Source organism: Cuculus canorus, chromosome 2 (genome assembly GCF_017976375.1).
Source record: "Cuculus canorus isolate bCucCan1 chromosome 2, bCucCan1.pri, whole genome shotgun sequence".
In the NCBI taxonomy this organism is placed as follows: domain Eukaryota; kingdom Metazoa; phylum Chordata; class Aves; order Cuculiformes; family Cuculidae; genus Cuculus; species Cuculus canorus.
In genome coordinates this window covers 117882427-117909603 of record NC_071402.1, presented here as the reverse complement: position 1 = coordinate 117909603, position 27177 = coordinate 117882427, and the positions used below count along the sequence as shown (strand labels likewise).

The 27177-nt window shown below is 39.2% G+C and overlaps 1 protein-coding gene across 2 annotated transcripts in view; it reads right to left on the bottom strand.

Annotated features, from left to right (window-relative positions):
* Positions 1–11412: 11412 nt before the first annotated feature.
* GPD1L (glycerol-3-phosphate dehydrogenase 1 like) overlaps positions 11413–27177 on the bottom strand; it is a 28651-nt gene continuing 12886 nt past the window's right edge. For both annotated transcript variants that reach the window (XM_054059685.1, XM_054059684.1), the window contains 5 exons: positions 26656–26794; positions 25345–25457; positions 17603–17836; positions 17206–17312; positions 11413–13829 (listed from right to left, as the gene is read on the bottom strand). In XM_054059685.1, coding sequence (XP_053915660.1) covers positions 13733–13829; positions 17206–17312; positions 17603–17836; positions 25345–25457; positions 26656–26794 — 690 coding nt within the window. In that variant the 3' untranslated portion in view covers positions 11413–13732. The remainder of the gene's footprint in view (positions 13830–17205; positions 17313–17602; positions 17837–25344; positions 25458–26655; positions 26795–27177) is intronic.

Sequence of the window (27177 nt, the reverse complement as noted above, 5' to 3'; positions counted from 1 at the left end):
GCAGAGAGCACATTAAGAGTTCATAGTAAGAAGTGCGAAATCTATGTACAAATCTTCTCAGAATGGGAGTTTTTATTATTGTGTTTTGAGGTCAGGGACCTCAAATCTGTAATGCATGTGCAAGGGTATGCCCAGATGGTATTTCACAGGCTACTTCTCAGCTGTCTGTCTCTACAGTGAGCATCTAAGCACAGCTCCAAATGCAGCTGGTGGCCATGCCTTCTCACACCTACAAATCACGAGTCACCTGAACAGTCAATTGTCCAGTATCATGTTATGGTAGGAAGGAGCTTATTCTGTCCCTGAGCATGTCCAAACAGGCTGTCCTCGAGGCAGGCTCATAAATACTCTCACTGGGATCACCAGCCCTCTGTAGACTTCTAAATATTACTATGGTACGAACACATACTAATGTGCAATACTTGAGAATATAAACTTTTCCACTGAAGACATGTATCTTTCCATGCCCTGAGGATGGTGCTTGCCTGAGTGTTTATGTAAATCACAGCAGATAATGTTTATACAGAACGCAGGCGCAGTGCAAAACAGCTGGAGGAAAACACCTTCAACAATTTTCAATGCCATATATGTTTTTAGATAATTAATGAAAGACTGAACAATTCCACTGTGGTTTCATCACAGCATCATCCATGTTTAGGGAGTTTATAGCCACCTCACCACTTCTGCTTCATCTTCTTGCTTGTGCTTGCAGGCTTTACTAACAACATCTATGCCGTGGTTCGTACAACATCCTGAAAGATGCCCGAGACCTAAAGTGCACCTTAGAATACGATAAATTATTAGGATGTGACTTGAGCTTGCTGTGTGCTCATATACGCACAGAGAAAGTATCCAGTAACTGGCAGGCAAAAAACTAACCAATTACCATAGCTGAAAGCTGAAGTTGGACAAGTTGAGACTGAAAAAAAGCATCTTTGCTGTTTGGAAGTTTTTAATACAGCACAATTAGCAGTTTGAATAATTTGTTAAGTAAAGCAGTAGACTCTCCATTTTAAAGCTATAATTCTAAACCATGGATTTGTTTAAAATATACTCTTTACCAAGCTGATATTGCTAAATTTTGTGGTCTGTATATGTAGAACATGACGAAAGATATCTCGAGTGATTTGAGAAACACAGAAATTAATTCCAATTAATTCCATACAATCTTGTTGATGTTCTAGTCACCCAGCTGTACAATATACATGCAATACCAATGCCCAGCACCACACCTGAAGCAGTATCAGAATAAAGGATCTCACAAATCTCACTGGCTGGGCTGTCTCTGGCCAATAGTTGGGTAATGAAAGTGCTGTACAGGGAGAATCAGTTTTATGCAGGTGGGCTGCAAGGTTTAAGGGCGGAAAATCCCCATCCAGAGAAGAAAAAAGGCCAGTGGGCTGCCTGCAGGATCTGCTGAGAAAGGCAGCAGATGGCTGAGGTGAGCTACCAGAGCATATGTGCTCTGTTGTAGTGGGCTGGTGTGCAGGAAAGGAGAACTGGGAGCCTGTCAGGGCACTAACGTAAGTCTTGGAGAGCACAAGAGTGGAAGGAGAAGGCAGAGAATTGAAGGCAGGTGTTTTACTGCTGTTTGTAAAAAAACCACCTTGATTCGCACAACCATTCTCTTAGCATGGGATAAAGACATTTGACATCTATCCATAAACAGAAGGAGAGCAAAATGTTATCAGAGGAACACATTAAACCACATAATGGTCTGAAATCTCCAGGTAACTAACCGATATGGTATCAGTATTTTCAAATCATCAATTTGTCTTTGCAAGCAGACCAGTGCCAAAAGACTGCCACAAACACAAAGAACACAATGACCCCATTATTTATATTCATAGAACAATCTTAGCCCTGAACAAAACAAAACCAAAGAAACAAACCTTCCTCGCAAAAAACACAGTCAGGTTCAATTCAAAGCAGGACACAGAAGGGCAGGCACCAGTGTTTTAGAATATACAGAACAGTGCTTATGACTACAAATAATTATTGTATGCTTTCATACTACTGGTGTAACAGATAGGCACAAAACCAGCATGCTAAGCTGCTGATAGCTGGTATGTCTTATATCAGTGCATAAAAAAATAGCTGCAGTGATGCAAGACACTTAGTACATTCTTCTATTCTAGGTTCCTGAAAACAACTTTTGCAAGAGAAATGGAAGATAAATAGGAGATCCTTTTTTTTTTATTATGGCTGCATGTATTTACAGGGAACAGAATGTGTTGTCTGTTGCCTGTTTAGCAAAACCTGCTGGGATTTTTAAAGTAATCAGAAAGCCAAATTTTGTTAATTTTTTCCACTTACTTTGCTTTGAAAATTTCAGGCTTTGGGCTCTGTGAGAATGGTGCATGGTATCAGTCTGTAGAGCAGTGAGGGGGTGGGTGATGGGCTACCTTTGGGAGGGACTGGGATTTCCTGAGAACAAAGGTTTATCCCATTTATGACATGTCTTGAGAAAGCTTATCCTGTCAAGTCATTTATCCCCCTACTAACTAGCTACTGAGCATGGATAATGCTTCTTTGCTAGTTCAGTGAGGAAAAAGAGAATTTCAGAAGAAAGGAGGGTTTTTATTCAGGGATTTTAGGAGATTGCGAGAAGAGCTGATAGGACTTGGGCTATCTAAGCTCTTTGAACCATGAGAAAAAACACACCAAGACGGATTTTACTAAATGCTTATAGTGCAGCTCAAATACAGCCTTTCTACTGAGGGCAACTCATTTCCTAGATATTTAAATTACATAAACTGACAAAGCCCTGTGGTTTGCAGTATTAGATTTGGAGTAAGTAGAAGATGCTCTGAGATGGATGTGACTCTAATTACTAATATTGCGGTGAATTAAGTCCATCATATATTTATGAATATGTGTGTCTGGCTTGGTGCTAAGGATAAGGCAATTCTGACACAAGATCTGTTATAACACAGCTGTCCCCATAAGCCCCACAATTAAAAAGCTTTGTTTCCCATGATCTTTGAAGTTGGCTCACCTTAATGTTCAAGAACGTTCAGACTCCGTTGGAAGTACTTGCTGTAGTGGGGGTATTTGTAAGGTCAGTCTACTTTGTGTAACTTTTTTTCTACTAAGACAGTATCCTCATAACATTTTCTTGGCTTTTACAAGAATTTGACATCTTTTGGTACTCTTCTACTTTGTGACGTTCACCTGGAATTGACCAATATGTTAAAATACTGTGAAGGAAGATGAGGTCAGTTAGTGCAACAGCTTAACCTTCATCTCCTCAGCATATTAGAAACTTGGTTTTATATATATGTAGATATATGTCTATATATATATATATGTACAGATACACACACACACAGATACACAGACATCTATATAATTAAAAGAATGTCTCCTAGACCTAGAGAATTATTAAAAAAAAAGTAGTCACTAAATATATCAAATGTATGATCTTGGAAAAGCAGTCTGGTTCTCTGAATATGCCAGTCAAATAATTTCTTACTTCCATTCCTCACAAAGTCTCAATCAGAGGTTCACGAAACAAGCTGTATCAGTGTGTGCGCATGAAGGTCATGCACCAAACTGCTGTGCCTTCTTTTTAAGTGATGTTATGATTTTATTCCAGTGAAGTACTAATCAGAGAGGTCATATTTTCAGGAGTCATTGTTTCATCAGGCAGTACAAGGGAAAACATAAAAGTTAGCAAGGTTATATTCAAACCAGGTCTTACTTTGATGAAATCTGTGATTATTTCTTGCATATGAGCATCCCATTTGTCCTAGAAGCCTATTTTATGGGCTGTTTGAATTCACTAGTAAAGGATTTCCTGATGTAATTCACAAGTAAGAGAAATAAAAGTGGTGAAATGCAGGATTTAATACATTACCTTCATAAATAGCAATGAACAACACTGAGATGTTTTAAGGGGTATTTCAAGATATCTGTCTAATTGGAAGACGAGTTATAGGTGACATCCTCCAGCCTGCAAAGGTACTGCCATCTGAAAGCAACTGTGTGTAAGACAACCAGCAAGAAGAAGAAAACACTGACAGAGAAGGAAAAAGAAAGGTGCACCTCTACTACAAAGACAAATGTGTCTTCTCATAATAGCATAGAAGGGGAGCTGTGAGGACACAAAACAACTGCCTCTCTGGGGGAGGGGAATGGGGGGGATGGTAGGCCCATAGTCTGCTTCATCTGAGTGCAAGTGATACAGTTCAAGTTCACCTCCAAATCTGGGGAGCTGAAGAAGAGGCAGGACTTGGAGAACTACACCCCCAGATACTTGTTCTGTAGGTATCCCTGCCTTGAAAAAGAAACCGTTATTTCACAGTATTTCATTAATGTAATTGAAAATAACTTTTGGCAACCATGGGTCATAAGATGAGTGACAGTGAGAAGCGCAGTCTCTCCATTAGCCCTACACAGAGAAGCAGCCCTTGTTCTGTGTGCACAGTAGAGAGTCCCCTGACATAAGTCATGCTAAAAGAGAGCCATCATCATGTTAGAGTGAAGAATACTGGACTAAAGCAGATGCACTAGGCTGTAATTGCTCAAAGGCAGTACAGAAAATAAAAAACTTGGCAAGTTGAACCACCACCAACCCCAAACACTCCAAATCTATATTATAATGCATATGAAGATCAGCTATTTCTTGAGATCTGCCTACTGGATTTCAATATATTTTACTAGTCACCTCAAGTCAGATAAGGCTTTTGAAAGCAAAATAATATTCCCAAAGCTCCATCTAGCTATGCAAAGTGTGGCTGGGTAAGCCCAAGAAACCTGCATTGAATAGAGATAAATCATATGTTAACACTCATACATCAGACCTGAAAGCAGACTTGAAAATTAAGCACTTTCCCTGTTTGTGTTGTCTGTGTGTGTGCACACATCTCCTTTTTTATAATGTGAATTTAACATACAAAGCAAGCAGTCCTGGGGAATGAAGTCACCTGTTCTTTAGGACATGTTCAGTCAGCATTCCCAGGAACTTCCTTGTAACAGCCCAGCTGAAATGCTTTCATCCTGACTCAAGCAGGCTGCCTTGAATAGTTTAGGTTCCCTGCTCATTTACCCTATAACTTTAACAATATACCACTTCATCATTTTTAGCAATGAATCCAAAAAAGACTCGTCCAAGGCCTCATTGCCAGGTACAGAGTTCCCCATCATTGCAACAGAATGAGTTTCAAATCTGTCTACTCCAACTCAATCATTACAACACGGTACTTGGAGCTATGCTTCTCAAATTTGCACATACCGGGCCTTTCCTCTCTGTTTCATAAAAAACACCCGTCCATCCAGTCTGGACCTAATTACTGCCCCAATATTAGAAAAGCAGAGATCTTTAAAGCTCCCGGTATCTGCTTACCACTGCTTAGTTGCTCTCCTGACTCAGCCCACATGCTGACATGGTGGGTTCTGTCTAAATGGGATCATTCTCAGAAGGGCTTCTCATACCCTCATCACCATAATACTTAATAATTCACAAATCACGTAACCAAGTCCCTTACTTTTCACTTTAGAACTGATTACTGTAGCAATGAGAAAACCAGCGATGCTGTCTTTGTGCTAGTGGAGAGCTTGTACACAGCACATAACTTCTCAAGTGGAAAGAACTAGCAAGATTTCCAGCCCACTTGTGGGTTAGAACCTATTTTAGATGGATAAAAATGCATCAGCACTCAGGAGTATCCTTGGAGCGTTCTTACTCAAGTTCTATCACTTAACATCAAACTCTGGTAACACCAGGTTACAGCTACTAATATTGTTATAATCTTTTGGTTGTTAAGATCACATAAAGCCTTAAAAAGCTGGATCTATGGGCACATTGCTATTACTAGGGCTCCCACTTCTTGCTCTGAACCTACAATTGCAAGGGATAAGGAAGAAATTTCAGGAAGAACATTTTGAAGAGCTCTTCTTTGAGGGACCATCTTTGACTGCTTAGTCAGATCTAATCCGGCTTAGTTTATCTCTGAGAAAAATCACGAACTGACAAGGAGTTAGCCAATAATTCTGAATATTTCTCACTTGTTAACTGCAGCACGAACAAGAAAGAATGGGGCTCTTTACCCCAAGCAGGCTGCAGTTATTTCTCTTTCCAGCCTTTCTCGTGACTATTAGTGTGTTTTTCAGAACTCTTCATGATCCCACTGCAGAGTGAGTAAACTGCATATTTCCTCTGTATCAGCTCTCTAGAGTGCATGAACATCATATTTTCCTCATCTCAAGAATTTTCCATCTCTTGCTTGGAGTGGTACATGGAAGGGAGGGGGAACTTCAGTAGTAACTGTTGTACCTCAGTGCATTTTGATAATACCGAGAATGCTTGTGAAATCTCTCTTCCACTTGAGCAACTGCTAAGTTCTCTGAGGAGACATTTGCCAGGTTTTGGTTTTGAAGAGAACATTGCTGCACTTAGATGTTACCATGAGGCCACGCTTAGTATAGAATGACAGGCCAGAAGGGGCTCAAGTCAACTCTCAACAGCTTTGTCTTCATTCCTCTTGCATTTTAGTGCATGTTCTTGTGTTATCAGGTCTTGCACTAGTTAAAAATGACTTGGTCTCACTCCCTATTCTCCAGCAAGAGAAATATTCTGAATTCTATTCCCTCTCTTCTCCACAGAGAGTATAAGAAGTTACACTTAAAATGATTCACCTGTGGGGTAGGCAGTCTAATCCCATTCCACCCTCTTCACTCGTTTCTTATCTGCTTGCTTTCAGAAAGCCAATTGTTCCTGCTAGAAAACAAATGTGCTGCTCTTCAGTGCCCAGCACTGCCAAGTTGACCCCATTTTAGCAGAAAATCCACACCTAGAAATTCCTCTGCTTAATGGTTACAAGCAGCTGCGTTTCAAGTTTTAGAATATCCCTGTGAATGATGTATGGTCATGGAAAAGTTGGAGACAAAATTTCTGAGAGGAAAAAAAAGTCTTATTTGAATGAGTATGGTAAGTAGTTACCCTAAACCTAAGTGTAGGTCACCATGGCTCTAGAGTAGCAATATATTAGAATCAAATTAAGCAGCAGTTGTTACAAAGTTTAAGGACTGTGGCTGGGTAAAGAATTTCTAGCTCCTGGGATTTTGGTGTGATCACATAGTCTAGAGATTTAAAGCAGCCTGAGAAACAGCACCAAGGAATAACCCTATGAGAAAACTTGAGCTTCTGCTGTTTTGAAACAGTGAATATATGAACAAAGATGCAAGCAGCAGAAGGATTAAACCAAACAGGATCAAATTTTGGAAGATCTTATTCTACTCGTAATGGCTCTGTTGGGCAATGAACATAAGACAAGGCTTAATGCAGATGGTAGTAAGCTGAACTTCCTTTGCCATGCTGGCTAAAGCGCTGGGAGTAATGAAAGGTATTCCGTCTCCATAGTAGCCTACAGCCTGGAGAAAATGCAGATGAAGAAAACCAGAGGATAAGACTAAACACAGACAAGGGAAGACTGGCATGACTAAGTGTTACTGCAATTACCACTGAACTTGAAGCTTGGAGAAAATGATGCTGATGAAATCTGCATTAAAAATAAAAAGACAACAAACAAAAAACGTCCTGTCCCCTGCCCTCCCCCCCCAAAAAAAAAGAAAACCAACCCAGCTCCCCACAAATGAAGCATCTCTATTATTTTCAAATGCAACTCTACACGGTAAATGGAAATTAGAAAAATCCCTAAACTGGGTTTAAATACCCCACTAAAAACACTTGTACAAAAACTGGGCTCTAATCCAAAGCAGCGGCATAGCCAAGGCTGGCTCTGCTCAGCTGTAAGAATACTTAGCAGCTTTCTTTGAGCTCACTTTGCTAATACACTTTCAAGTGAGTATTTTGAGCCTCCAAAATCATGTATTACCATACATGTTGTTTGATCTTGATGCAGCAATATAGGAAATAGGTACTAGAATAAAGAACAGCATTCTATGAAGAAAAGAAAAAACAGTTTACATTTACCAAGAAGCTGTGATGCTAGTACTTGTGTTTGAAGTTTGCATTTTAAATACTAGCAAATGCTTCCAAATGTCTCCATATTACTATTTACACAGATCAGGAACTCAGCCAGTGCTTGCTCACAGATTTGGCTTGCTTTCCAGTTCTCTCCAGCCTTCAAAAAGAAAAAAAGCAAACTAAAAATCCTCAGGGCTGTACTTTCTGAGCCCACAACATGCTTGTGCTTAGTAATCATCAAACTGAAAGATATTCACTAAGTCCTCAAAACAAACTATTCAATAAGAATGTACCACACTGAAAGCTGAAGTGTTTTTCTATGACAAGTGTGATGTGATTTTTAAAATGTGATTTTATAATGAACCATTATTTAGAGAAAGAAAAGATAAAATAGCTCAATTCATGTCATTATTATTTTCACCTAAGCATTGAATATGCACTATTTTTTACAAACACGGCATTTTAGAGCTTCAGTGACTGGTAGAATAGATGTGATAGTAGCAATGTTTTCAATTAACCCAAGCTGACTTACTGCCATCCCAGATGCTATAGGAGGGTTTGGAAGACATCTATGCACCAGCTTCACAGCCAAATAGCTTTAAATGAATGGATGGACACAGCTAGTGCAAAGGGAGCTGAACACCCGTCCTCCTGGTGGCCTCGCTAAAAGCTTCTGCAAAATTCCCACCCCCTTACAAGGCTTACATGTGCACACAAACGTTCAATAAAAGATAGGTAGGGGTTTACCTGTATAGATAAGCACACGTGTGTGCAGGAAACACACACCCACCTCTTGATACAAAGAGCCCTTCTTAAGGTTCACTACAGAATAGCACACACAGGCGCAGTCACATGAAGATGAGAGGGAAGCTGGAATAGATATGAAGAAAAGCTGTAGGGTGACACACACTAAATGACTCCCACCCAGATGAGAAAATGAAATGCTCAGTGTAGTGACAACAAGCAGCGCTAATGTCACACGGTGCAATATGCATTATACTGAGCAGGCTTTGGAAGTTACCGCCACCTGAACAATCAAGACTGCTCACAGGCCAGAGCTGAGCTTAATTTATTATTCACTGATTCCTACAGCACGAGTTACAAGAAGGACATAAATTTAAAAGCACCAATTCATGCTGTTTCTAGCAACTTAGTGAAACAATCAACATATGGTTCCCAGTGCTTCCTACAATTCCTCTTCACAACCTCACTCTAAAGCAGACGCGCTGGGTAACAGGTAAACATAATAAAAAGGTAAACCAAATTTATACATAGGGAACTCTGACAGAGATGCCATTCTTCTGGGCATCACCCTACTGTTCCCCTCTTAAAATCCATTTCTGCAATTGCTTTCAATAAGAGCAGGACTAGATTGACAGATCGAGAGTATTAAGTCCCTACCTAAAGCATATTGGCAGGAATCCAAAATGAAGTTATAACAGACTGACAAGAGAACTAGGCTTCATTTAATCTGAATACTAGATACCTCTCCTTTGCACATGCTGGGATTGAAGGTAGATACTCCTCATGCATTATTCAAAACCGAAATGTTACCTTCTGGCGCTCGGATATCTATCAGCTCATGGCAAATCACAGGAGACAACTCTGTGGCCAGGAGACAGGCAGAAGAGAAATATTTTTATACTCTCTAATAATACAAAGTGCTATGTGTTCCAGGACATTTTATTTCAGCATTAAGCAACCGTTATGATATCTATGTATAATAGTTCATTTGTACATCTCCAGCCTTACAATGAAGTTCAGGGTGGGAGCGTTATGAAGGCTGTTATGAAGGCACAGCCTGTTGGAAATGGACTTCTCATCCACCATATTTCTGGTATCTCAGGGCCAGCCTGGGTGTTATTTAGTCAATCAAAGACACCCAGCCTGTAAGCACTGATTTAGTGAGGAAGTACCACCCCTTCAGAAAATAATGCCCATATAAAGGAAATGTATCCATCCTAATTCTTTTGTGATGTTTTTTATTTTCCTGTTAACTCAGATATAGCAGAATTAAAGGCCCTATGGATGGTAAGTTTTAGATATCTACATGTTTATTCTAAGAGTTGATTTCTTATGCCCTTAAAATAAAACATTTCTTTTTTAGCCAGAAGTACCCAATGGCTGAAATTCTGGCTTAAAATTAGGAATAAAACGTATCCAGTCACAGGTTCACTGCGCAACCACCTTCACCTTTCTTGGTATCCCTGTCTGTAAGTGAGGAATTAGGACATTTCTTTCATTTTATGAAATGCTTTGAGGCTTTCAGGTAGACAGTGCATTATTCTCTTCACCAAAAAACACATGCTTCTTTTACAGTGTGGTGTCCCACTAATAACTAGTAGATCTTCCTTTCCCTGGCTAAACTCTTGTGACACCTCCCACCCCTTTAGCTCCTGTAGAAACTAACTAACTAAACTGAGCACAGCATGTTTTATCATTTTCCAGGCTCTTGTAACTTTAGGATGCAACAGAAACAAGCATTGCTGGATGCACATTACCCGACCCCAAGCGATGCTCCAAGGCCTCACAGACCATGCTGTGCAAGAGCTGAGGTAGTGGCTGTTGCCCTGTACTGGAAGGGTCTTAGACAGTAGGCAAGACATGGCATTGGGCGGAGGTAATAAGGTGTTGCATGTTTTATACCAAGCTGCTTCTCTCCCTTCCAGTGGATCTACAGCACATGCACCTGGTGCTGAAGTGAAACCATCTTTAAATACAAGGAGTAGCTGATGGAAGTGGAGTAGTTTAGCCTGCAGAAGAGGAGGCTGAGGGGAGACCTTATCACTGTCTGTAACTCCCTAAAAGGAGGTTGTAGAAAAGTGGGTGTTGGTCTCTCCTCCCAAGTGACAGGTGATAGGACAAGAGGGAATGGCCTTAAGCTGCGTCAGGGGACGTTTAGATTGGGCAATAGGAAAAATTTCTTCACAGAAAGGGTTATCAGGCACTGGCACAGGCTGCCCAGGGAGGTGATTGAGTCACCATCACTGGAGGTGTTTTAAAGGTGGGTAGATGAGGTGCTTGGGGACATGATTTAGTAGTGGGCAGGTGCGACTTGAGCTGATTATCCCAAAGGTCTTTTCCAACCTAATGACTCTGATTCTATGAATGCAGTGTAAGACAGCCGCAGATATACAGGGACCTAAGGCGATTCAGAACTAACAGAATGCGAGAACCGTGGAGAATGTGGAAGCGGTCACTTACCCACCTGCGCCCTCTGGTGGCTCACACAGCAACTCAAGGAACTGGAGACAACCTGTTGCAGAGGTCACAGGCACCATAATTGCTTCACTAATGGACAGAAATTAAAACGCTGACATCTGGATGTCAAATAGCTCTTTTTAAAACTTAAGTTCTTGCCCAGCAATCTCATATCTGCTATCGTTATGTACCACACCCATAGGAACCTACGTTCCATCCAAGTGAATAAAATGTTAATTGCAAGCCATGTAAAATGAGACAGAAACCAAAGTGATTCTCGAGTCAAAAATGTTTATTTGTACTAATTCTTCAAACAGGTATACATTCACAGTCCTTAAACAAAATCAATACACGTCTAGGGCCAGCTGAGTAAGTATCGATAGCAGATAACGCCTGCCTTAGTAATTAATGTTCACAAGTCAATTTATGGCCTTGTATACAAAAATCTTAAAAAGGGTTAATGTTTTCTGTAAGACTATCCCAGAACTAGGCAAAACAGAATGTCTGCAGAACAGGATTCTAATCCTTCAACTCCAGTATCACACCCATCTTTTAAAGAGCAGTAAATATTAATGGGGAAAAAATACCTAGTGCCAAGCTGAATGCTCATAAGCACAGAAAAGCAAATACAAATGACAAAGAGTCTATAATAATTTCAATAAATTATTTTAGTTAGTGAAGCCTCACTTTTTTTTTCCAAAAAGAACAAGAATATCATTACAGATTGGAGGGAAGAATTCCATAAAAACCTTTTCTCTGGATTTGCCTTAGAATAAATAGGCTGCTGAACAAAACAAGAGCAATTAAGATTTTGGGGTTTTGGTGGTAGAAGTAATATTGGAATAATAAAGAAATCATCTTAAAATATATATTAATTTACCACATTTAGGTCATATAGCCCTTTATGTATCTTACAAAATGCTACTGTTCTACACACTGCACGTAAAAAAAAAAAGTTTTTATATATGTATATATACAGAAAAGAAGGCAAAGCCAGTCAGCTTGGCATTTGGAAAGAAAAAAACCACAAAGCATAAGCAGAAACGCTGGATGCTATGCAGTAATGAGGAGTGTTTGCTCCACGTGTGCGTTAGCGTAACAGTGCTTCCAATCTTAACACACCCTTTTAATTGTCTAAGCAGAGTGCTTACTCTAAGTCAGCTCTACCAGCTATTTCCTCAATTGCCACAAACATCTGATGTTACTTAACATTTTGGCCACCTGTTGTATTTAGCACTAGACCAGAAGTAAGGCAAAAATAACTTCACATCCCTGAATATCTGATGACATTTGTGAGATCTTCCAAAAATTAATGCAAAACATTACAGGAGCACAAGAACTGGTACCCCTGAGCTGAAGCATCTTTCTGGTTACACAAAGCTGCCCCAAGGCTCACCTATTTCAGAGTAATCCTGGCTACTTAGGTATGACAAATATCCTCAGGCATCTTGTCCAATGGAAGAGCAACTTCAGAATCCATCATTTCTCAGAGGAGGCTGGTTCAGGACTACTGTCCTGTTGACGTGTCAGCCACTGTCAGGCACTGAAATAAATGCAGTCAGCATAACTCATTTGACAACACAGGTATGATCTACCAGGGAATTCCTCAAACATTCCTTGGAGTGTTGTGTGGACTGCAACGCTTTGTAGCTAATGGTTAAGCTAGAAACAGAGCATGAGAATTTTGAGCAATGGATACCCAGGAGTATCCTTCCAAACAATACCAGTCAAAAACAACCACAGGTACACCACAACTAAAATGAACACCAGGCTCTAGGATTCAGAATCCCGAGGTAACATCTTCCACTTATTCTGGGGAATGGGATTCTAGAAGAGCCTAACTTCTGGGAACAGGAATAGAGAAACAGAGAAATACAAAAATGCAAGGATTAAAAAAAAACAGAAGGGAAGGTTATGATCCCCCTCTAGCACGCTCCCTTTACAACAGTGTAATTAAAAACTTTAAATTCACTTAGAAACTGGTTTCAAAATAGTCTGAACGTTTTAAAGACTTCCAAAAATTAAAATATTCTTCACCCAAGTTCATTAAAATATCCATGTAGCCCCTTGAATGACTGCTACAACTTGTTTTGCATTAATTAAATAAAAGTAATATAATCATAAACATGCAAAATGTTAAAATGTCAATGTGTATGCAGAATAAAACCAAGTTCTAATAGAAAGACTGCTAATATTTCAAGGTTATAGGCTTGACTTGGTCTCCATCAAAACCAGTGGGATTCTTCCCATGGTGTCCAATGGATTTTAGACTAGGCCTTACTAAGAGACAACAAAACATGGTGTTTTATGGTGTAGGAACACACGCAAAGTACACTTGTGTATATACTAGATATGTAGTGCAACTTTTGCATTGCGCATCTTAAAACACTCGTATTTTAGCCAGTAAAATGATAATCACCAAGCCAACACTGCATGCTGTGTCAAACTAGGCTGTAAAACAAAAAACAATACCCAGAGACATTCATGTTATTACTGTTGCCTAGTGAGCAGCTTTGAATGAAGCTTAATGATACATCCACTTGAACCCAGATATAAATTTAAAAGGCAGAAAGCTGCTTTAGTACGATGGCCCGATGGATTTTATATGTGCTCTGGATGACTTTGAAGGCAGGATATCATCTCTCTGACAGGCTTCCCTTCATAGCAGATTTGATACACAGCAGTGAACAGTGGAAACCTGAGGAAACAGGGTAGGGAAAGCAAAGGCAGGGTAAGTTTATTCTGTAACATTTTCTTAAATGAAAGAAATAAAATGGGAAGAGGAGAGGCAGAGAAATGAGAGACTGAAGCATCAGTTTCTTTCAGTATTTGTCAAGTGCTAACACTAGGCTGAAAAGCACTGGATAAATACAAAATCTAGAAGTATCTCTAAAATCAGTCACTCTCAGGAGCCTAGTCAGCTATAATGGAGCCTGCAACACACATTATGTATGGCACATTCATTAAGTGATGTAAAAAATTAAAAAATTAAAAACATGCATGTCTTGCCTTGACATTCTAACAGCAGTACTCACCTATGGTTAAAGAAGATGACTGGCACAACGGTCACGCATTATCTCTGAGCAATAATTTGATAATACAATTGCAGAATATATGACACGAAAAGACCCAAGAAGAAATTGGGTCCAAAATTAAATGTGGTTTTTGAAACCCTAAGTTCTAACTCTTCTTTTTTCCCCCTCTTTTAAAATAGCAACATCTCCAGTAACCCTCAAAGTCTTCAGGATTCTCTGATAACCTAAAGGCTTGTTGTAGCCAACATGCTTTACAGAAATTTATATTTTTTCTGTCCATCCTGGACAGTGACAGCCAGACAATTTCCATTTTCATACAGAGCCTGGTGAATTGTAGGGATTAATTATCTGTTTATAGAATCACAGAATGGTTTGGGTTGGAAGGGGCCTTTACAGGTCATCTAGTCCAACCTCGCTGCAGTGAGCAGGGACATGTTCAACTCTGTTCACCAGAATAAATACACCATTTCAGCATGGCCTTTTATGCTGATAAATTTTGACAAGCACACTACTTTATTTTGGCTAAAATAATTTAAAAAAAGGCATTGGAGATGGTGATATTCAGAACACATCTGGACTAGGACTTTCTGTTCAGGAAAGTGGTCCCATCAGTCACTCTAAAGCTTTATCTGTAAGAGTACACAAATGCAGCAATGAGCAGAACCCCCAAACAGTACTAAGCACCACAGAAGCTTGCGCATACACTCTGCTGGCATGTGCTCTACTGATGCCACTCTGTTCTCGCCACAGAGCTCTGAACTCCTCAAAGTGAACCCCAGGTCACAAGAGAAGCCATGAGCCATTCAGGAATGCCATGTAAGCATGGCGACTGCTGCGTTCTCAGGGCAGATGCAAGATTTGTTCTTGGCTGAATGCAGTACTTCACATTACTGAGGAAGAAAAAGGAGGGGAATGGACCTGCTTGTGAATTTAGTCCATTGTTTCTAAGGCTTTTATTGCAAGTGCTCAAAAATGAAATGATACATTTTGCATTAGCAGGGCATTAAAATGTTTCAGCTATGACTGCCTGTCCATTTCTTTCAGTTTATTTTTGTAGAGAACAAGACAAAAATAGCAGCAACAGCAAAAACTACTTCAGATCAATCCAACTGACTTGAATTTTTGTTTTATTTCATTTGTGGAACGAAAATTAGCACATAGCCACACAGCTGCTCTTTCGCATAGACCGCTACACTGCTGAGGTTGCAGAATTCTTACTATGAAATACGTAGAAAAAAATTTAATAAACACAAACATGTAACATGCCTCACTTACCACTCATTTTTTGTATACTACATTGAGGGGAGCTGAATTTGCTGTTAGAGTAAACACTTAAATGCAGGCACTAAAGTAAAATTTGTAATGCCTATGTGAGATTTTACTAGAGACGGCCACAGAAGACATGAGCCTTCCGAAGAAAAAGAAAGTTTTACGCAGCTCTAGATACAGTACTGGCAGTTAAGTACCACTACTACAAACCATATCTTGATACAGAAATCTTGCTGTTTGTCACAGAGAACATTACGCTGCTGTGCACGGGGCTGCCTCACTTCACCTGGGGGAAGCAGAATCAAAGCTCACTGGAGGCTCATGGCCAGCAAACTCCAAATGCATCTTATGTTTGAACACAGTAAGAGGGGCAGTTCTACAACTGTGGAAATGAAAATACAAATTGCACTGTAAATATCAACTACTACTCTGCTACCAAAACTCTTCTACTGAACTTTGACTTTTGCTTATTTCTATGTACCCTTGGAACTCTTTGTAGGATGAGAGTATTAAATTTTACTGTTGCCACATTCCTACCTCTTCCCTTTGAAACCACGGCTGTTTTACTGTATTTTGTGTTTTTAAGCAGTAGCAAGAGAGTTTTCAAAAAACACTTTGCTTTGAAAAGTCTTGTTGAACTAGACCTTTTACGAAGAACTGACGCATAGGTGTTGGTACACCAAATAGAAATTAGTAACTCCGTTTTCATATCTTTCATTAAAAACACAACCCAAAGTCTTCTATAATGCACTCCATTTGTTCTAAGATAGAACAGGGAAAAAAACCCAAGCAAACAAAAAGAACCCCTGAACGCAGCATCCTATGTAATTTAGGGAATCACAAACAGCAACAACTGAAGACAATATTTTAATTAATTTTTTTTCTGCAACTAGCTTAATTACTGTACACTGCAGATATAGACTTAAGTGCCTTACTGTCAAAGATAATGTTAACAAATAAGCAAGTTAATGCAGCTGATTCATTAAACCTACACTTTAAAACCTGATTTGGAAAAAAAAGTAACAAAACTTGATCTTCTGACTGGCAGTCATTTATTTTCCAATTTTGCCTCCTCTACTAATAGGAACAGATAGAGATAATGCATCCCTTAATCTTATAATAAGACAATTGCATGTGTGGCTTTAGGAATCTTAGATGTTTTGACTTGAACACAAATAAACAAACCAGGACAACCTGCTTAATTTCATACTACAAAAGAAACCTGACCTACACAAGCAGACGGCAGGTTTTATTCTATAGCAAACTGGAAGTCATGTTAGGAAAGAGAACTGCAGTATCTAACCAAGAATCCACGCGGACAGAAGCAGTTCAGGTATATAGATCCTTAATAACAAGGAGGTATATCCTCGGAGATAAGCAATGAAATTTCAACTATGAAATGAGCTGTAGAACCCATTCACAAGTCTCTTCAGGAAGCTCAACTTCCATTTTCATCTATTCCATTCTTTTTGCATGTTAAAACACACTCTGCTATGCTTTTCTATGATAGGAGGAGGCAATAATACATTTCGTAAAAACAAGGGTGTTCATAAATCTAAGGTCACGTTACTAGCAATATTCCACAGCAATATTATTTTAAGGTTTTATTCACTTCTTTCTGCAATGCTTAACTGGGGATTAAGCTACTCTTATCATAGTGACTTTGTTTCTCGCTAATACCTTCTTGAAGATATCAAGACTAAAAATGCGAAAAGAGATAAGGAGATAAAGAAGGGGTATTTGGAACTTGCTTCATCTGTTCTTACGTACTTTTCCAGCATTCCTTTCTGCTTGAGGATGCGATACACTTCTGCAGAAGTCTGTGGTCCTTGCAGTTTCTGACCATTCAACATTTCTTGCTCCAGTTCTTCAATAGACTGAAAAACAGAGGGTTTGGTGGGGGAAAGGAAGAAAATGAGAGCTAAGATAAACTTTTCATAAGCCTGACAACATTGTCTGGATGTCAAAAAAAAAGAAAAAAAAAAAAGATGTTACCGAGGGTTTTTCCTTTCTTGGAAGTGTACTGGAGTAAGCATATATTACATTCTCCTATATTCCTGTTTGTAAATATTCTTTCTTCAATCTGCACCTCCCAAAATGTTATCTGTCCAATCTTTTTTTTTTGCTACTACTTGCATCAGTGGATTTCACCCAGTGAATAAAGTACCTTTCCAGTTTTAACGAACGCTTCTGCTATACGTCGATTCCGGCCACCGTAACACGTTGTGATAAGATCAGCAACTCCACAGCTCTCCAGGAAAGTGGCAGTTGACACCTGTCCTTTGCAGAAAATTCTGGCAAAGGCAATCATCTCCATTAGACCAAGGCGAATGACGGCAGCTTTGGTATTGTCACCACAGCCAAGGCCGTCACAGAACCCAGCTCCTACTGCCACTATATTCTAATGAGAAGAGAAAAAACAAAAGGGAAATGAGTCAATTATCGCTTACAGAATCCCAGAAGACACTAGAAGACAAAGTGCAGATGTCCTTAAGAACTACAAATACGTTATTAATGTAAGACTAGACTGTTGATTTGGAGGGGGGAAAATTTTTTTTGTTGTTGTTTTGGGGTTTATGGGATAACCTTTTAAAAAAGAAATGGTAAATCTTACATTACTAAGTATTTCCAAGGATAAACACACAGTTAAAGATCTGGAACAAGTTGTCCCAGAGGTTGTGGAGGTTATTACTACTGACTGTCTTCAAGAACAAACAGGTTACACTACATCCAAACAAGGTTATATCCAGATTGAGCTGTTTCTGCCTTGAAGCAAGGGTAAAGCTAGATTGACATCCACAGCCTCTTTATCCATATTTTATTTATGATGAAAATAATACTGAATCTAAGAAACATTCATTGACTTCCATGCTTATATGCTAAGGGACCAAATTCAGTCAAGCTAATCGTATTCAGCTCTTTTAAGTATTAAGAGTTCCTGTAACAGTAATAGTTAATCAAGGGTTCCCAGAAGGTTCATAACACAGGAAGACCTTTCCCAAGCAAAAAATGTTGGGTTTTTTTCCCTTAGACCTAGTGACAGCCTTCCACAAAGAATGTGCTGTTTCTTTGTGAACAATAAGCTATATAGTCCCTTCTTTGGTGTACAAACAAAGATTAGTTGAGACACTTCGAGTAAGGTGACTATAAAAGCAATTTTTTGGCCTGGGACTGAAAGACCAGCCACGGTTAGTTTACCCCTACCAAAGAAAATCCCAGCAAACCCTTTCCCAAAACACTCCAAAAGCTGTGGCATTCTGATGTGCTGATAGAGTAAACATGGAAGCAATAGGTGTAGTAATACCTTACTGCATGCAACAAGCAGCAGCAGTGACCTCAACAGAAACCAGAACCAACATTATGGCACCTGATGTAGCACCCGATGGAGGGAAAAAAACTCCAAACAAACAAACAAACAGCAACAGTCAGAAGCTGCTAATGAAAGCAACAAGCTGATTAACAGCCAGTTTTGTTTTGTTTGTTGGAGTGTTAAGAACAAAAAACTGCAGGCAGCCGCATTGCTGTGTGGTCAGTAATGGTTAGGTGATTCTCAATCAGATAAGGTCAGATGAGTCTGCTTTTTGAGTAGATAGCTGAGGTCTAGAGATGAACTTAAAAATTGCAGACAGATAGCTCAACATCAGAAATGAAGCAGCAAAAACGATCAGACTTTCAAAGCTGTTACTTTAGATCATCATCTTAAATTTTGGCTGTGATGGTTTAGTCAAGGTGTATTTCCATCAGCCACCTCTCCCAGAGCAACCTCCAATATTTGTTCATTTGGTAGCAAAGCAAGAGGAAGTCAAACAGGTATTTAAGAAGTTTTCAGATGGGATAACCCATTTTACTGGAATTTACAGTGAAGTCTACAAGTGTTTAGTGTTCATCTAAAACCAAAAACACTTCTGAACACCTCTGGGCTTTTCCCAGTACTTCTTGAACACTCCAATACTAAGGCTTTCTCTTCCCTCCAACCTTTGACTGCCTTGATTTTCCTTTCCACTTTGAAGCAGCCTACCTGATTATAATGTGCAGTATGATTTGGCCTGTGGTATTTTGTTGTCTGCTTCAGCCTTTTGCAATGTTTTACTTTGGAGCAATAGAAATATTATTTTAAGCAAGTCACACCAATACTAGTTACTTCTGAGTAAACAGAGTAGGGAAGAATGGAAGTTGTCTTACTCTGAAACACCACACTTCTTGTTTGTACAATGTCCCCATTGTACTTTCTTATACGTAGTTTACAAATAATGAGGAAATGACACAACCGATCATGCTCTAGAACACCCACCTGCACCTAGGAGACTGATACATCCTGATCAACATAACCCTCAGGCTGCAACTATGAATTTACAAGCTCTGCCATCTGGTTTCATTTAAATCCTTGAAGAAATCCTTCTCTCATGTCTAATAGACTGTAGAGAACTGAATTATATCACATTGAAAGTTACACTTTACTGAAAGATAAACCAGTCCTTTTAAAAAACAAAACACACACACAAAAAAAATCTCACAGAACTTGAGATGGAGTCATCTTTCTGTCCAAAGCAAGACCAAACCAGGCAGCTTGGTACTCAAAATCTCTGGGTGCAGGCATTAAGTTAAGTTTGTTTCAGGAAGATGCATAAACAAAGCACAGACTAACACACAAGAGTTTAATGGCACGAGCACTATAATGATTCTCTGAGAAGCAGACTGGGGTGGGGGGACAATCATGTATCTACTTGGCCAAAACATCTTTTGGTATCTGATACGGTTGATCCTGAACATTGCCATCATCAAAGCCTACACCTGAAGTTACAAGAGTTCCTGCAAATGCAATGAGCGTACATTTGCGCAAGAGAAAAGAGCCCATGATTCCATGAGCTCAAAGACTGACTGTATTGGCATACACAACATGGGAGTCTGAGGGCCCAATAAGCAAGGATGACTTCAGCCTACAGATGAACCTGTTGTTTCAAAGGTTCAAAACCACTGTCACAACAACCTCAAAATGACTGCAATGACAATGTTCGTCTTGGCCTGAGGGATTCAGAGCTCTCAAAACCACTTCATACTTGAGCAAACACATTTCCTCCACCTTGGCATTAATGGCTTTTTACATTAAAGCATGCATCCTGTCAGAAAGACACACAGGGCCACATACAATACAACATATTGTAAATGGTTCTAAGCTACTAAAATACTTTGTGCTAACAGGTGAGTCTTTAGCTGACCTGCTATCCAGAAGCTAGCATTAGTCCTAGTTATTCTAGAACATGAGCAAGGACTGGACTTGCTTTATCACCTGGATAGTGAAGCTACACTCCGGTAAAGAAATGTTGATGCCAAGTGGTGCTCACAGTACATGTCAGAGCAAAAAGTGTCCTTTACTTGCACATGACCTGCTGCAAACATGCCCAGAGGTCACTAATGCAAGGTCAACAGACGACTAAGCAGCCAAGATTAACAAGTCTGCAGACTTTGCTGACAGATTGTTCTCTTACAGTCAGTGCTCAGAAATATCCAATTTACTGTCCTACTCTGTTTACAGCGAATCTGTGGTGTGACCATGAAGACAACTTCAGAGACCTTTTCTGAGGCAACCATTACCTTTCCATAGTTAAGTGTACCCTTAGAGAACTAAACAGAAATGTCAATTCACCTGGGACATCCAGCCTTCTTTGAGGTAGCATCACAGCTCAGCACAGCCTGCTCTCCCTCTTACTTACACATGGAGAAGCTCCTTGATTCGTATCATGGCTGAGAGAGATCAAATGAAGACTCAACAAATCAAAGACAGTAACAGCAGGACTATCATAGAGGTTAAGCATAAACTGCTTGCTCGCTCCTGCCAAACTCTAGTAGAAATAATGGATTTCATTTCCATTTAATCTCAGGAAAGAGTAATTACCACCATCAACTTCTACAGTATTTAGGTTGACTGTCCAAGAGCGAGTGCCTAAACACTCTTTGCAGGACGACCATTGTAAGTAATCACACTGCTTTACATAACCCCATAAACAAATCATCATTATCCTTATTTCTTTGCTTAAGGCTAAGCTGGAGCCACAAGATTTAAAGGTGGGCCTGAAGCAATCTGAAAGGCAACCACAGCTGCTGCTCCTTTTCCTTCCTACAGTAACTGTCACCCCTGTCTCACCCCTGTCTCATCCTTGGCTCTTGCCACTTGAGGAAGCTTGACTCTCCAGAGCCCAGAACAAATACATCTGGCACCTGGTGCATGGCCATTTTACCATGTCCAACGATTAGATTCTCACTTCTTCCCTCACACTCATCCCTGTCACCACTGCAGTGGGTAAAAGATTCCAGAACAGTTTACACCCACTATGTTTGTATCACCTCTCACGTATGCCGCTAGGTTTATACACCATCTCGGCCTTGCCTCATGTCTGTGCTGTTTGATTTTAAAGCCACACACGCTGGCGCAGGCACTAGGGACACTTCAGTGATGATAACCCTGGGTCTGTGAAGTATCACATCCATAAATATCCAGGAGCACATCCGTATGTATGCACAGCTGCACATACTACCCTCACAGTGGTGTCATAAACTTTAAGAACCTCCTAGGAAGGCTCCTTCATCGCCTGGAAGACGGCAGGTAGGACTTGTAAGTGGCCTGCGGTCACACTGCCTGTAAAACCAACTGGACACCTTGAAACTTAACTATCCAGTTTTTAAGTCTGTTAATATCTGACCTCAACCCTTCGAAAAGGTCAACAAATAAATGTGAAATGTGCTTCAGTCCTCAAAAGAAAAAAAATCCAATAGAGAAGAACACACCAAGCACTATTTATTCCTACAGCCAACAAGTTACAGTTGACAGCTGTTCTTCCTCAGTATCGTCAGATTTTGTAAAGTGCCTGCCATTGTTTATTCAGGCAGCCGCTAGGCTGATACAAGGCTGCAGTTTCACTGTGCTGATTTCTATACTTCAATACATCTCCATCAGCCCATTGTCATAAAAAATAAATACAGTAAATGAAGTGGATATTCAAAATATACATGTATATAAATAGCAATCAAGCACATATTCTTTCATGATCACCCAGCTGCAATACCTATTATTACAGACTGAATTCAAATATGCTTCAAAAAATGAATTTCAAACCTAAAATTATCATTATTGTGAGGGAAGGCTGCACTTAGAGCACTCTGTTACTCTTCTGTACCTTTTCCCCATCTTTACACAACGATGCAAATCGAAAATCAACCCTGCTTAGAAAGTCCTGCAGAAATAAAGAGCAAGGTAAGTACAGGCTTTTAACAAAATCTAGCCTATTATGCCAGAAATACCAGAAAAGCCTCCTTTTCCCAAGCTGGTATTTATAGAAAAATGCAGAAGTTGGGAGAATATGCCATTTCTCCTAGTGTACTACTTCTCATCCTTTAAATACCAATACAGGAGTTGTTTTCACTATTTCCACATCCAAAAAATCAGCAGGTGTGCCTGCTTACTTGTGTCCTCTAAGCTGTAGTTTGCAGTGACACTGCTGACATTCTGAATTGGTGCTGCTATAGAAAGAGCGTAGGATCTCTCTTTTTATACCTGTCTCTTCATATAACATTACACCGTCATCTTCTGAAATAGGAATTTCTTCCTTCCAGCAGATTAAATACTGCTTATTTTTACTATTTTTTTATGAAGTAACTTTCCAAGTTTGATAAAGTAACTGGCAGCTGATAGACGCTACACTTTAGCTTCAAATCACAGGAAAATATGCTTATTTTTCATATTTTTATTACAAAAATTATCAGATCAATCATAAAAAAGCAAAGTGCTTGTTGTTACCCTTAGCAAACAATTCTCCTAATAATAAAAAATGTACAACTTCTGAGGAAAAAAGCTCAAGTTTACATTTCACTATTCACATCCAAGCTTTGTATTTTGCTTTGCATAGGCAATAAAAACATATCCATCTGTTTAGTTTTAGGTTCTTTATTTTCTTTTAGAGGCTTACGTGTTCCCAATGCATTAATAAAATTTTGCATGTTCGAGTTAAAAACAGCTCAGGAATTACTTATGTGCTGTCAGCACAAGATTTAGGATTAAAATAGAAAGGGTTTTAAGTGAAAAATTACTTTTAAAAATACAATTTTAATAAAACTTCCTTTGAGATTAAGGTGAGTTGTATGTTGAAAACACATTACCTATACTAGCCTGCCTGATCTATGCCACTTTTTAACAGTTCATGCCTTTTAGTCAGGCAAGAAATCCATTGTATTTTTAAACAAGTTAGCCTATCCTTAATACGCTTTTTGTTTAGAGCTCACACCATGCGTTTCTTTCCAAGTCTCAATTCAGTTAACGAACTATACTGCAATCCATACAAAATGACCAGAGTACACAGAATACAGACAGCTTTTTAGGAACGCAACTAGAGAGTTTGGTCTGTTGGATGAATAAAGAAGCTGGAGGGAGGAACAAAACAAGGCTACAGAGAAAATACCTCAGTACATTTTTCAGGTCAAGAACAACAGTGTATTTAATTTCTTCTGTGCTTCCAACGAGATACTGGTATCTTGCCTGATTTGGACCTTTACCGTGGAGTTTGAGCGTCTGCTGACTAGCTGCTCAGTTTGACGGGCACACTCATGTCTAGTGCCCTTTCACAAGATTTGTCTGGAATAAAAATTATCTGGGATAGAACTCTTACCAAGAAAGAATTTAAACTAGACAGAAAACAACAGGCTGAGCAGATTTCAAAGAAAAATAAATTTGTAAAATTTATGATTAATTTTGTGGGTCTATACACAGGAATTTCTTTCCTGATAATCTCACACATCACCACAGCATTTTAAAGTAATAGCTGTGGAAGTTAAAGCATGAGCTCCACAATCTTGAGAAATTGCTATAAATACAGCAAGTCCAAAGCAGATTACACCAAAGTGTATCCCATTAGCCCAGTGCACAGACCCATGACCTCCTCCTTCTCAGGACTTCCAGTATGACATCTCTGAAGACAAAGTTACCAAGAAAACCAGTATGCCAAAAATTATGCCATTACATCAATCTACTTCCCATTACGTGAAAATCAGAACTCTTTAGCTCAAAGACATCATTCATTGGCTTGGTAGCTTTGCAAGTGAATGCTGTAGTTTGCACATAATTTCAGAAGTGAAAACAAAAGCAATAAACATAATAATCCAAAACATAAAAAATTAAAAGGTAAGTCGAATTATCTCTTAAGCCACTGCACCCATCAGAAACACTTCCGTGACAAAGATAATGTGAACTACGTTCTACTGGCCAGGTTGCCAAGCGACTAATGCCTTCCTTTCACAAATCGCCTGTAAATTAGCCTGAAAAAAAAAATAGCAATAAGCATATGCTTTAGCTAGCCTTTGCTTGCTGTCAGCACCAATTTTTGTTACCAGAAACATTCCAGATGAGTAACTGTCTGAAATATCTTTTTTACTATTCAGGTCATTTCTCTATGTGGTTACCCACAGGAACCTTATGCAGTGTATGTCCACAAAAATATACAACATGAGCGCTCGCACTGTGTAAACAAGAGGGAAATAGTTTTTGTCAGATACAAAGGATTAACCCCAACTTCTTTCTCCCTTTCTTTTTGTGAACACATTGTTGCATAAGGAAAAAGGGAGCTAGAATGGATTTAGAAATATGTTGATCAGTTAGACGAAATCAACACTTCTTTCACGACTGTTTGAAAGCTAAGTGAAAGATGTAGAAAGAGAGCTTGGGAGATGGTGAGACAAGGGTCTAAAAGCCAACTCTCGGAACATGCTGTTCCTTAATTTCCCGTCTGGTTCTTCCAGAAGTTATGTAGCAGCTTTATATATTATATAAAGCACAATAATCTTAATTCTTTAAATGAAAATACCCTCTCTTTTTTCTACAAGGATCACCATTCTATCTGTGTACCAACAGCTTGTTAATCTTACCTTCAAAGCACCACAAAGCTCAACAGTATCTGCATCATCTACTACAGTTATTCGGAAGTTTGGAGTCTGCAGGAGCTCTTTGAAGAGAAGGCCGTTTTCCAAGATTTTGCTGCCTGTTGAGAGAGAGAAAGGAAGGTGAAAAAAATGAATGATTTATCTGAGTGTTATTTAGCCTTTCCTGTGTAAGTCAAAACACTTAAAAGCAGAGATAAGGTTGTTCTATCTTCATTCTAAACAGACTCCTGTTTTAAGTGATTAAGGATATGTCCACATCACACATAAAAGCTCTGCATTGAGTTACTCTGGATTTCTTCATAATTCATTGCCTGCTCAGCAACAGATTCTAAATAACAAGTCCATTAATTCTCTGTACGCTTTCTTTTTTTTTGATAATTCCCTTTAAAAAGTACAGTTAATAATAAAACAAAGGGGAATTAAAAATACAGTAGTTGCAACTCTACCATTTTTTTTTTTTATGGCACGCATTCCAGAAAAATATCTACTGATAAAGGCATATCAGGGATGTTTTATTAACTGAGCATGCTGCTACTGACAAATGTTTCTAAGGTAATTCAGCTGGTCAAAAATAAGTTTAATGCAAAACTGTTGATGAGAGGTTACAAAACTAAAAATGCACAAAACTAAAAATGCACAAACCTAAAAATTAGCACTGAAAAAACCATCATGAAGTCTGTGCTGTTATGTATGGCTACCCGAACGTGTACACACACACACACACCCCCCCCTATCTAGACAGTGTGAAATCCAAGACTTGGCACATCTTTGTGCTGCAAAGACGTGCAGGCAACAACACAGGACTAAAACCGTGTCTAGCTTTTGGTAGAACTAATTACTCTGAGAAATTAAAATAAATTAAGATAATGATACTTTAAAAACAACAACCCAAACATGCATAAAGGTACCATCTGTGACCGTAACACCCATAACCTGCAGTAGAGAGTATCATTTATCCATACAAAGCCATGCACATCCAAGAAAAATCTTAAGCACAGTAATGAAATAAGTCAGTTTGTTATGTAGAAGGTAATAAAAAGCATGCTTAGTATTTCACCTGCTAAGGTCACAGCTCTAGTGAAATTAGGTAAAATTGAACTCTCCTTCCCTTTATTCCCAGTATTATTTAATACTTTTGGAAGTGTAAACATTCCAGGAAATTCAACATTAAAAGAACCACCCAACAGTTTCTAATAACAGCCAGCTAGTGTTGAAAACAATAAAATTTGAACTATTTGGTGTGCAACTGTGAGGACAGGAGCACGTTTCAAACATTCTTATGACTAGAAACAGTACCTATTGTGGTTTCACAGAATTTCTCTGCTGCCACCTCATTGGCAATGTTAGCTCCCATCAGCACACTGATGTCTATTCCCATCTTCTCTCGAATAATGTCAGAGATCAGTTTGAGTCCCTCTGGGCCTTCATCTATTCCCTGCAGCCAACATTAAATGGAATTACTAAAAAGTCATTCATTAGATGCAGTAGAGAAGAAAGCACATCAGAGTTAGTCTTGTTCACGGGTGAGAACTGCAACAAGGCCTATTCAGATTGAGACTAAAGATGACAGACTTGCTGCTGGTGAAACTTCTGATATCATTGTGACCTCTCCAAGCTGACTTCTATTCATAGGAGGCAGCATCCTGAGAATTAGGACTAAACTATTGATGGTAGTAACAGTTTCTATTCCATGCTCAATCATAGATATGATTCTAACAAGTGCTGAATATTCAGCTTTATTAGTTCAGAATCTCAGCTGCTTATCAGCGTATCCTGACTAAAACCAGTAAAGCATCACCAATCCATCAGTTGTGAATC